Source organism: Halyomorpha halys, unplaced genomic scaffold (assembly GCF_000696795.3).
Source record: "Halyomorpha halys isolate HHAL.00 unplaced genomic scaffold, Hhal_1.1 Scaffold106.1, whole genome shotgun sequence".
In the NCBI taxonomy this organism is placed as follows: Eukaryota; Metazoa; Arthropoda; class Insecta; order Hemiptera; family Pentatomidae; genus Halyomorpha; species Halyomorpha halys.
In genome coordinates this window covers 2,128,270-2,139,962 of record NW_027111449.1, presented here as the reverse complement: position 1 = coordinate 2,139,962, position 11,693 = coordinate 2,128,270, and the positions used below count along the sequence as shown (strand labels likewise).

At 32.6% G+C, this 11,693-nt stretch overlaps 1 protein-coding gene across 1 annotated transcript in view; it reads left to right on the top strand.

Moving 5' to 3' along the window:
• LOC106677626 (alanine aminotransferase 2) overlaps positions 1 to 11,693 on the top strand; it is a 16,870-nt gene that overhangs the window by 5,006 nt on the left and 171 nt on the right. The window contains exons 2-9 of the mRNA XM_067049437.1: positions 1,911 to 2,106; positions 3,973 to 4,106; positions 5,611 to 5,718; positions 6,883 to 7,092; positions 7,765 to 7,882; positions 8,613 to 8,734; positions 10,038 to 10,223; positions 11,577 to 11,690. Of these exons, the coding sequence (XP_066905538.1) occupies positions 1,911 to 2,106; positions 3,973 to 4,106; positions 5,611 to 5,718; positions 6,883 to 7,092; positions 7,765 to 7,882; positions 8,613 to 8,734; positions 10,038 to 10,223; positions 11,577 to 11,690 (1,188 nt within the window). The remainder of the gene's footprint in view (positions 1 to 1,910; positions 2,107 to 3,972; positions 4,107 to 5,610; positions 5,719 to 6,882; positions 7,093 to 7,764; positions 7,883 to 8,612; positions 8,735 to 10,037; positions 10,224 to 11,576; positions 11,691 to 11,693) is intronic.

Genomic DNA, 11,693 nt, shown 5'->3' with positions numbered 1-11,693 from the left:
AGCACTTACTGTAATAGAATTTTTTTTTCAATTTTATGTATTTGTATATATTTTTTAATATCAACTATTGCCATGAAATCAGCTTACATATATTTTAGTATAGATGTAATGATATTAGGAATGTTGCCGAGAGGTCAATCAGTATGCATAGCCAAACATCACCATTGCTGTGGATTGCCTTTTATTATATTTAAAAAAAAAAAAGTGAAAAAGATCTTAAATAATTAGAGTAAAATAATAAAAAATTGGCGGCTATTATCGAATGAATAGTAAATTTTCAGGATATAGTTTGAACATTAAACTTTATTTCTTTAATTTTTTTTTTCTCTAAATATGAGTTTTAAAAATACTACAATTTGGTGTGAATTTTATAAATTGCATACTGATATAGGTTTATCATAAATTGATTTTTTACTGGCCAGCACAATTATCAGTGCAAACAATGAAATTACTTTGTTTCCTATCAATCTTAGCACATGACTACCAATCTCATTTACCCCATGCTCCACTTCCTCTTTCTGTAATTCAACCACAAGTTACGTCCGTTGCTTTTAACTCAAAATCCTCAAGTTCAGGTCCAAATATGTCACTGTTAAAAAAACTATTTGTCACAAAGTCAAATGTGGTTGATGGGACGAGCGATGTTATAAAATACAATCGTAAATCTCGAACCCCGTTTCAACTAACGCCAGTAATTTGAGCGTATAAAAATATTTTTAAAATAAAAACGTTTAAGGGAAAAATATTTATCGTTAAAAAAAAATATTTTATAAAATATTCAATAAAAGGAAACCGTAAATAACATTTAATAAATATAAGAATAAACTAAATTTGAAATGAGAAAATTAAAAAGTAAAACCCATACATAAATCAAGGCAAAATGAATTAAAAACCTATACATAAATCAAGGCAAAATTAATTTAAAACCTATACATAAATCAAGGCAAAATGAATTAAAAACCTATACATAAATTAAGGCGAAATGAATTAAAAACCTATACATAAGTCAAGGCAAAATGAATTAAAACCCTATACATAAATCAAGGCGAAATGAATTAAAACCTATACATAAGTCGAGGCAAAATAAATAAATTTCATGAATAATGATATTTAAAAAAGTAAGAAAAAGAACGTAATGATTAACTTTATTCTGAAAGATAAAATCATAACTCGGTACTAGTTAATGTTTTAGGTTTAAGAATGTGATCCTCCAACACCCAGTTCAGCTAATATGGACCTTACTTTACAGAATATTTCATACTCTTTCATGTGATATACAACACTTAATAGGTTAGGGTAAGATAAAATTTTTAATTTAAAATTTTATGTTATGATGGAAATACCTTTATTGTTAAAAAATTAATAATTAAAGCTCCACTCTCATTAATTTAACTCTTTATTCATATTAATCATATATCACTAATAATATTAAAATTTTAAAATTTAATTGTGTACCAAATACCCACTAAAATCTTTACAGGAGGGTATGAAAAAAAAAAAAATTAAAATTTTTATAAAAATAAACATAATCCGTACGTAAATAATAATTGAGGTAATAAACCTGTAGATATATCAGGAGATTTTGACACTTGTTTTTTGCATGTTTCCTGATTCCATAGAAAACATCTGCACCAACATATTTATTTGAAGTAGTTTTTGGTATGTTATAATGTTACACATAATATTAGTGTGTTCCTTTAGTATTCAACGGTTTATTAAATATTTTATCTTGTAAAATATTTCTCATTCTTGTAAAAATATGCTATATTTCGAAAGTAATATTTTTAAATTATTCACGCTATCTACACTCTGTAGTTTTATATATATATATTTTATACTAAATATGAAGAACTAGGTAAATCAAGGAAATGGATGAATATTAATTGATATTAAACAAACACGATGACCAGTGCCCAGAGAGCTTACCCTACGACGAGATCTTGATGGGGAGCAGTGGATGCTTGCACTCCAGCGGCTACAGGCCCCTTACCTATCTGCGGCAGGTGGCCTCTGCTGCACTATACCCAGCCTTACTGGAGGATGAGTCTTTCCCTGATGACGTAAAGTGTAAAGTTATCCAACTACGTAAGCACTACCCTAGTGTTGGTATGTTTTTTATGTATGTATTATGCATTGAATTTAAAAATATATATATACATATACAAAAAAAAAGATATTTGTACAACTGATGAAATAAATAATTGACTTATCATGAAAAAGTAATAAAAATAGAATTTATAAGAGGATGTCTTGCAGCTGCCAGGGCTTCAGTCTTTGGGATGAAGTAGGGTTGCCTACGTTGAAAGTTACTGCACCTTTAACAGTTGATAAATGGAAGTGGAATTTCGGAATTGGAGTTTGAATTTCTGAATTGAAGTGGAATTATCATATTTTAATTTTATCATGTATTTATTACTTAGAAATAGCGAATTCTTTTGTTTAGACCTAGACCAGGACAAAGTTTATTTGAAATAAAATTTGAGGAATGCCCGACTCGATATATTTTCTCCATGAAAAGTCTGTTACCCAATTAATACAGGCTGAGTGATCTCGACCATCATTTTGCTTGTTTGTTTGTTTAGTGGCGCCAAACTTCATTGGTCATCAACGCCATTTATATTTTATTTAATTTTGCTAATATTTGTTAAATTTTATTTATTTTTTAATTTGATTATTTATTATTTTATTTAATTATTTTTTTATTTGATTATTTATTATTTTATTTATTTATTTTATTATTTGATTATTTATTATTTTATTTATTTATTTTATTATTTTTTTTTTTCCTTCCGATCAAGTTATATTTTTGTCAGTAAATTTTGTGATTTCAAAAACTGAAACACCAATTCTATTGCCTTATCATCGTCTCCAAGGGTTTTTGAGATATCTTGGAGTCCTAAGCTATTGAGGTGTAGTGTAAAATATGGGCATCGTTGGAAAACATGGCTTATTGTTAAATTGTTATTGCAATAAAGGCAGTTCGGAGGCGTTTCTTTTAGGAGTGGGAGTGAATAATAATTTTAGGAGAAATAAGATAGGAGTGGGTGAATCTCGTGTGACCTATTCTCAGCCTAGTCAGTACAACTTCCTCTCTACGGCATTTACGGTTGGAGGTACCCCAGAGCTTTCATTTTGCTTATATACCCTTAATAAAACTCTGGAAAGAGAATGAGTATGCCCAACTCGTTTCGTTTATTTAACCTACATAAATCTACCTAAGGGTGAGTGTGCCTGATTACCATTTACTTTCAGTAACTTGAGAGACTTCAGCCTTGGTAGGGCCTGAGTGTGCGCGACCGCTGAAATGTTCATATAATCTAAAATAACCTATTGAAGGTCACTCACCTGTTAAAGACTGGATGTGCCCAGTTCCAAACAGTTTCAAATCAACTGCTTTTGATTACAAACTACTATTATGCTAACTTAACCTGCTTAAATGTAATAAATAGCTACTTACATCGTTTGTTGAATTCCGATTTGGCATTTAGTGAATTAAATGCGTATTTTTTCCCCTTTTTAACGCTTGATGAAGGACGTCGTTACAGGTGATACTGGAAGGAAGGGGTTAGTCATCCCCCCTCCTAAAATCCTAAAATTTGAAAACCCAAAAGGTTGGGAATTATGATATTTAAGAAACTACTGCTAGTTTATAGGAAGAAATAATAATTCATACAATAACCAGACCTCCCGTAAGATGGGAAAATTCAAAATCCTCTCCCCAACACGTTATTAAAGCAACGCTCCTGCATTTAATTTCATATTGTTACTAAATCTTACATTTCCAATTCTCAATAATAAAAACACGTAATCATATGTTTTCATGCACCATAAGTGACAACTTGGACAAAGATCTGTATGGCACAATGATTATCAACTCCAAACTGAAGTGTACCTTTCTGACAGTCAGGTTACAATACACCTGGAACCTTCGTTTTACAAACATGCAATGTATTAACTTTTTTTTTTTAACAGGCTCCTGCACAGAGTCTCCTGGATTAAAAATGATCAGAATAACAATGTCGAACTACTTATCGCGGCGTGATGGTGGACTTGCCAGGGACCATAATAATGTGATCCTCACTGCAGGGTCCACAGATGGTGTAAGGGTAGGTATGGCACATCTGTAATAGCACTGCTAGTTCAAGTTCATACAGGTACACAAAGTTTCAAGACAGGTCTCAGGACGAAAAATATATTAAGCAGTTTTGTATAACAAACTTAATACATAACTCTCCATACCTTAATATGTCGTTGACCTTCGCCTATGTACCTTATTGATGTCCCTCGGGGATCAATACGCCACTGCCAATAGTTTTTCAATTGTTCTTAGGCTCCCTTGAATTCTTCGCAGAGTAAACTTTTAAGAAATCTAGTCGAAGCTATGGTCCTGCCTAGAACCGGTGGAACTGTGCCGAATCGCTTCCCTTTCTGGGTCTTTCTGATTTAGGAAAACAAAAAGAAGCTGCTGGGAACTAGAGCGGGCGGTAGAATGGCTACAGCAGTGTTGCAACTTTGAACTTGGCCAAAACTTCGGCGTTGGCTTGTGAGGGCGTTTTAGGAGGGCTTATTGTTATGGTATAGAATCCAATCATCTGATCTCTGGACGAAGTCGATCCATCAAATGGCGGAGCAATTGAACGTAAAATTGGTCTATAAGCTTGTACGGCAGGAACTAATTCCTTGTATTGAACTCAGGAAAAAAATTCTTGAATATTTGGATGTTGCCAGCCAATAATATATGCCCTGGAAGCATATAAGGAATACGTCAGGTTCGCTCTACCAAAACATTTAATTCATTTTTGGTTCTGAAATCAGTCTCAAAACATTGTGAACGCACCATATATGCAATAGTATATAAAGCAATTGGAGTTTATTGTTGATGAAAGCAATAAGTATAAAGGAGCCTCTACATGTTGGCCAAGCCGTGGCGAACTCAGACAAATGCGAGCATATGGATGGGTTGCTTGGCTTGGCTGGTACGAGTTGACCTAAGCTCGTTGCCGATCCGTCAGGAGTCGGTTTTTGGAGACAGATCAAAGAGGGTTCGTGAGAGAGCTCGTGTAACATCTCCACCATTGTTCTTTGTCTAGTTGCAACTGAGAGCTGTTAGGAGGTTAAAGGTGTTGGTTGTTACTTTTTATAATACGTTTTATATTTAATCTTATTTATTTATATTTAATTTCATTTAATCACCTTTCATTTTCTTCTTTTTGTAATAAAAATAGTATAATCCCACGGCAATGGCTGAAACCACTTGTACGTCCACCATGCTTCCCTCTCTGAATAACACTGACATGTGGATGGTCCGCTCTTTGTTTACCGAGCATTTGTACAAGCCTCCGTACAAATGCCATACGTGGCGAGCGGCCGACATGTGGATCCGCCTTTAAGCTGCTCATTCCCTGCCATACTATATCGTCTTCAGCATATCCCAGAACTGGTTTCTAACTCTTTACGTTTGTTAATTAAAGAATTAGTGGTAGTTAAAACATATATACGAAATGCTCAATTGTGAAAGTTTATACTTAGTTTTAGAAACAGGTAAATTTTGTTAAACGTGTGTAAGATAAATAAAATATTAAATCTTACTTTTATAATTATTTTTTTTAGAATATCCTTAGAATGATGAATGGGTGTATAGATGGTAAATCCCCAGCAATTGTCATACCCTCCCCTTCTTATCCTTATGGTTTGATGGAAGAAATGGGTTATAAACAGGTAATTTCACATATTTATTGAAAATTACATAATAAACATTATTTGATTAATTATTCGAAGATAAGTAAACTGCCTAGCTTAATTAAATTGTACTAACTGTTTTTTATAAAAATCAAGTTTTATATTTTATGTTTGTTGTCACAGCTTTCAATCATAAAAAAATCAAAATTGTATCGTTATTTTGTTTAGGACTGTAATATTATTCATGATTGGTTTAAGACCTGTCTAAGCAAGAGTAACTGATTTGAGGAAGATATGCAGCTTGGATCACTGGTTTCGATAAAACTTTTCAAGGTGATACAAGATCGAAAAATATTAGAAGTGTCCGAGGATTCTTGCCCTTGATGTGCCCTGAGAGCCGACAAAATATATATATTACATAATTTTAGAAATATTTTATATAATCGTATTACGCATTTACTCTGTATGCATTTAATGGTTATTATATACCAATCTATTTGCTTTTTGTTTTGGTATAGAATAAAAACAAAAGGTTGTTGAGCGTATTAAATGTGTTACGTGTATAAGAAATTACGAAAACCAAAAGTCACTTGCAATAAAATGGCCAAAAAAATATGTTTTTTGAAAAATATCATATTCGTTTTGGGCGTCTTTTAAATTCTTTAAATGCAAATTTTTATATAAGTCAAAAATTATAATTTTTTGTTTTTAGAAAAGGTGATTTACAATGGTTCAGCGCTAATTTTGGGTCTCGGCGTCTTCCATACCGAACTCTTTACCTTCAGGAGTCTTTAAAGTTTTGAGCTACTGTTAATTGAGTTAGAAGGTTGTAAATTAGTATGTGAAACATGTTGGTATCAGAGAAATGCCTTAGGGTCTCATTTTTTCCTACCATTTTTTTTCGCAGTATAAAACATTAATGAGAAAAATAAATCAATTTTGATTTGTTTTCCAAAAATAAATTAAGAGAAAACACCACCTTATTGATCGATGTCTGTTGGTCAAGCAGGATCGGTTTTTTTTTATTTTTTAAATAATTGAACAGCCACAAGAGCAATTTGAAAGTAGTGGTATGAATGAAAGAACTTTTATAAGAGATGGAATCCAATCCTAAAGATATAATACCCTTATTGAGGTTCTTCTCTGGTGACAGCTTCCCTCAAAAAAGGCTTTTGATATTATAGAGTTCACTATATTTTTAAGATAACGTACGAGTTAGATGAAGAAAATTCTTGGGCATCAACTACTGAAAATTTGGAACGTGCGATAGCAGAAGCCAAAAAGAAATACGCCCTCAGAGCTCTGATCATAACCAATCCATCAAATCCTACTGGCACCGTACTTAAGCAAAACGAGTCGGAACAAATAGTCAAATTTGCGTGCAAAGAAAAACTGGTTCTCATTGTAGATGAGGTAATGATTACATTTCATTGCTATCTAGAATATGCACGAATATTCCTTAATTAATATTTTACTTCATTGTCTTTCTAGTTTAATTAGTAATTTTCATTTTCCATTGATTCTTTCCAAACACCTGCAGTGCTTTCATAACATCCGAGCACTAGAAATAATTAATCAATACTGCTAAGTAACTTACAATCTTGGGTTCAAAGGAAATTTAGTTTAATTAAATTAATACATCTATTAAATTAAAAATTAGGCCAACTCAAGATAGGAATTTTTTGTATTTCACGATTAGGGGACGTTCCCAACAGCGGCAGTTCAGTGATAGGCACTTTCCTCCCTAAGGGAACAATCTGGATGTATTTGCACAATTATGGGACTCTCCCACTGGCAGTATTTCAAATAGGTGTACTTATCACCCTAAGGGGACAAGCCCGGAGACACCAGTTGTGACCAATGACCAGAAATTGGCTAAGCAAGAAGCGGGGAAACTTTCTAGTGGTAAAGTCCCACCTTATTCTCCTCCCCCTACCTCTAAAATACAGATATCCAATGAAATGACTGAAAAAGAAAGTAGAGGGGAGGAAGTAGAGCTATGAGTTATACTTTCATAACCAATTTTAAATCACACTATATCAATATATAGACTTCTTCAGTCTAACAAACTGTACTTTTTTGTAGACTTATCAAAGAAACATTTATGAGGAAAATAAATTTCAATCAATGAAGAAAGTTATGGCTGATATGGGTAAACCTTATTCGGAAATGGAAATGGTTTCTGTATTTAGTCTTTCGAAAGGTAAGATAATTTTGAAACAATATAATTAAACATAGATTGTTGAGGATTTATATTTTTCAATAAAAGAAATACATTTTTGGACTTAAAGACTTCATCCTTCTCTTTTAGTTGTAATGAAATTAATGAATTTAGGTGAAACTTTCGGAATTCAAGAGATAAATACTGGTAATACAGAAACAAAATTTTGATATTTTAACAATACTGTGTGTGATATGGAATAATTATTGTATTACGTATTATTCACGCCGGTTTTCAATTTCAGGCGCTTTTTGAATATTGCTCGATTTAACTATCTTAAAGTTTCCTCTTACCGTTTTAAGCTAATATTTCAAAAGTGATATAGGGCCGTCACTCTCCGGGGGTCTTAGTGGGGTGGGTCCGGCGGAGAAGGATTGCCTTTTTTTCGTACTATGATCCCATCTTGTGAGATAGTGACATGTCGTACATCGACCAACCTACTCGCTATAACTGTTTACTATTGTCTTCGCTGAAATCTATTAAGTGTCTAGTCATGAAAGCATATTTTAGACCTTTAGTTTCTCACCCATAGAATTGTGCTGACCACTGAGACAAAAATTGAACCATCACCACCTTGTATTTTTGGAATAAAAAAAAAGGAGGTTTTTCATGTTTAATATGAACTCTGCCCAAGTGGAGAATCTGAGTTTAGTAATTAGACCATTCAATTATTGAAGTCTCAGTATCCAATTTAATAATTTTCTTCATCTAGATGTTCTGGGAGAGGCTGCAACAAAAGCGGGTTTAATGGAATTACAGAACTTCAATGAAGACGTAATGAATCAATTTGAAAAATGTGTAGCCACAAACTTCTGCTCCAATAGTATAGGGCAAGTACGTCAGTAATTCAATATTCCTACTAGTTAAGGTTTATTATAATGTTACTAAAATTAAAAGTACCATTATTTTGGATAATAACAAATTCAATTTACTATTAATGGTAGGTTGTAAAAAACAATTAATGGAAGATGGTCCAAGTGCGGTTATAAAGTAACTCAATTATTTATTATTTTATTTATATATTTATTAAGAACCAATGTTTCGCCCCATTTTGCTAGACTTCATCAGGGCTAAAACAAATACACAAAAAAATATAAAAATTGAAAACCAGTTTAAGAGAATAAGTTGATATTAAATATCAAGTAAACAAGGTAGGACTAAGAAATAATTTACAAAATATGTGAACAATTATAAAAAAAATTGACAAGGTAAATTAAAGAAAAGAAAATTAGAGGTGAGAGAGGAGAGGGTGATTTGACAGATACAAAATGAAAGTTAATAATAAAAAATGGAAATAAAATCAAAAGATATTAAAAATATTTTGAAACAGCCGCGGTGAGTCGAGGTGCCCAGAAGCGGATCTCGACCGAGATCCAAGTCATCGGGAAGTTCCACCGTGGCTTCTAGAATCCACGTGATAACACTATACTGAACAGATCTGCACTAAATAAATGTTCACTTGTGCTATCATCTGACACACATTTCCATATGGGCTGACGGTAGCAGCGTGGTAACATGCTTGTCTGCCAATCCAAAGGTTGCAAGTTCGAGTCCCCGGCCCTATCCGGGATTTTTTCAAGCATATAATTATACAATACTTACTCGCAGATTTCCCCCGGGCATTTATGAGGGCCGCTAGCCAATGGGTGGTACTTACAAAAATAGGCGTTGGACCCCACCCCAACCTATGAAAAGCGCGAAGTATTTCCTAAGTACAACGCACGAGGCCTTGGACCTCCACGGTTTGTCGCGCCAATTATAATAATTATAAATATAACGTTGAACTTTAATAAATAGTTTTTGCACTATTTGAGTTGCTTTCTCCGTTACCTTTACGAATTTCCATGTAAAATCTTTGGCTTTCCAGCGATTTATAATGCGTCTATTTTACTAATATTATTTCCGGAAATATGTTTTCAATGTGGAACAACTCATGCACACACATATAGGAAGGCTTGGTTATTTGAACTCAGGAGACTTCCAAACGTGTATTTCCGACAAAAACTTGAATTCAAAATTTTCCAAGACCATAATACTTTCATATTTAGGTAATTGAAAGCAAAAATGTATTTTTTTTCCTTATTAATTTTAATTTATTATTGTGATATTTTTTCTATAAATTTAAAAATATTTGCAGGTAATGATGTATGCTTTTGCTGATCATCCTGTTGAAGGTGATCCTTCTTATGACCTGTGGAAAGAAGAAACTGAATCAAGGTTCAACAGTTTAGCACGTAAAGCAAAAATGATAGTGGATGAATTGAATAAAATTGAGGGATTTTCCTGTCCACCTTTAGAAGGTGGTTATTTTATCTACATAAAGGTACCTCTGAGTATAATTTCAGACGTATAACGCAAGGATATGTTTTATGGCAATGGTTATAACTGTGCAATTTATATCAATCAGTGACGATCCAGTTTACGTTAAAAGGATTTCGTGTTATATTTTCAAAATGACAAACGTGGGTTATTCAGTGTGTCAGGAGAAATACTCGAAACAATAGTAGCACACATAAAAATGATGTTCATAAAATCTAATATAAAATATTGTTTTAAGTTGGTCGATAGTTGGCTGAATTTATAGTGGTTCAAAATTCGGTTGCCAGGTTGGGCTGTACCGGCGGCTCATTCAAGCTCTGGTTCACTTGAAAGTAATGGTAGTAGATTGTGATCCAAAAATATGTGTTACTGTTCATTATATCTTTAGATGAAGGGTGAATCCATTTCGTTGTTATTATGATAGCTGGATCTTGGTTAGTCAATTCTCTCTAGGTGTGAAAAGTCCATTGAGAATTACTGAGTGTATCATACAAGCTTTTAGTGTATCAGAAAACCCTATTTGAGACTTTATTTACTAAAAGAATAAATTTATGAATATAAATGTGCATTATATCTTTAATACGCTAAATATTTACATAAATAATCACAAATTAAAATGAATGATAAGGATTACTAATTAGTGAATACCGAGGTTATATGCAACAAAAAAAAGGTTAACATATGCTACGTAGTAAACAGAAAAAATCCCAAAATATGTAGAAGAAATGGCAATAATAAGCAGTAAAATACGCATGATATTTACCTAAATCCTGCAAAAAAAATATTAATAGACAAAAGCCCATAGTTATTGTTAAATCCGCTTTAAAAACTAATTTAATTTAATTATGAGAGATAGTTGACCGTGGATGATAAATGAGGAGAAGATGGTTGGAGGTGCGGTCTATGAAAAACACAAATAAGTATGATTAACTTATTTGTGTTTTTCATTGACCGCATCCCCAACCATCTTCTCCTCATTAATTTAATTTAAATATTAGGAGGCGATGATTGGTGTGTGGTCAGTGTAGAGCACAAATAAGCAAAAACTTATTTTCTAGTGCTAACTTTCGGCCAGAATTTCTAGTCTTCATCAGGGTGAATTGGATTCTCCACCTCTTCCAAACAGCCCTGACGAGGGCTAGAAATTCTGCCCGAAATGTTGGCACTAATAAATAAATGTTTTGCTTATTTGTGCTCTACACTGACCGAACCCCCAACCATCTTCTTATATATATTATCATGTCAACAATCTTCTCATATTAATTTAATTTAAATTTGTTTAATAAAAGATTTGCTTTTCTAAAACCATTCTTATTACAAAAATATAAAATTGCATAATTTTTTTTTTTTCGGTCAGATATGTGTTCCTGAAAAAGCAGTAGAAGAAGGGAAAAGAAAATGTTACAAACCGTCTACATTTTATGCTATAAAATTACTACAAGAAACTGGTGTTTTTGTAACTCCGGGAGATGTC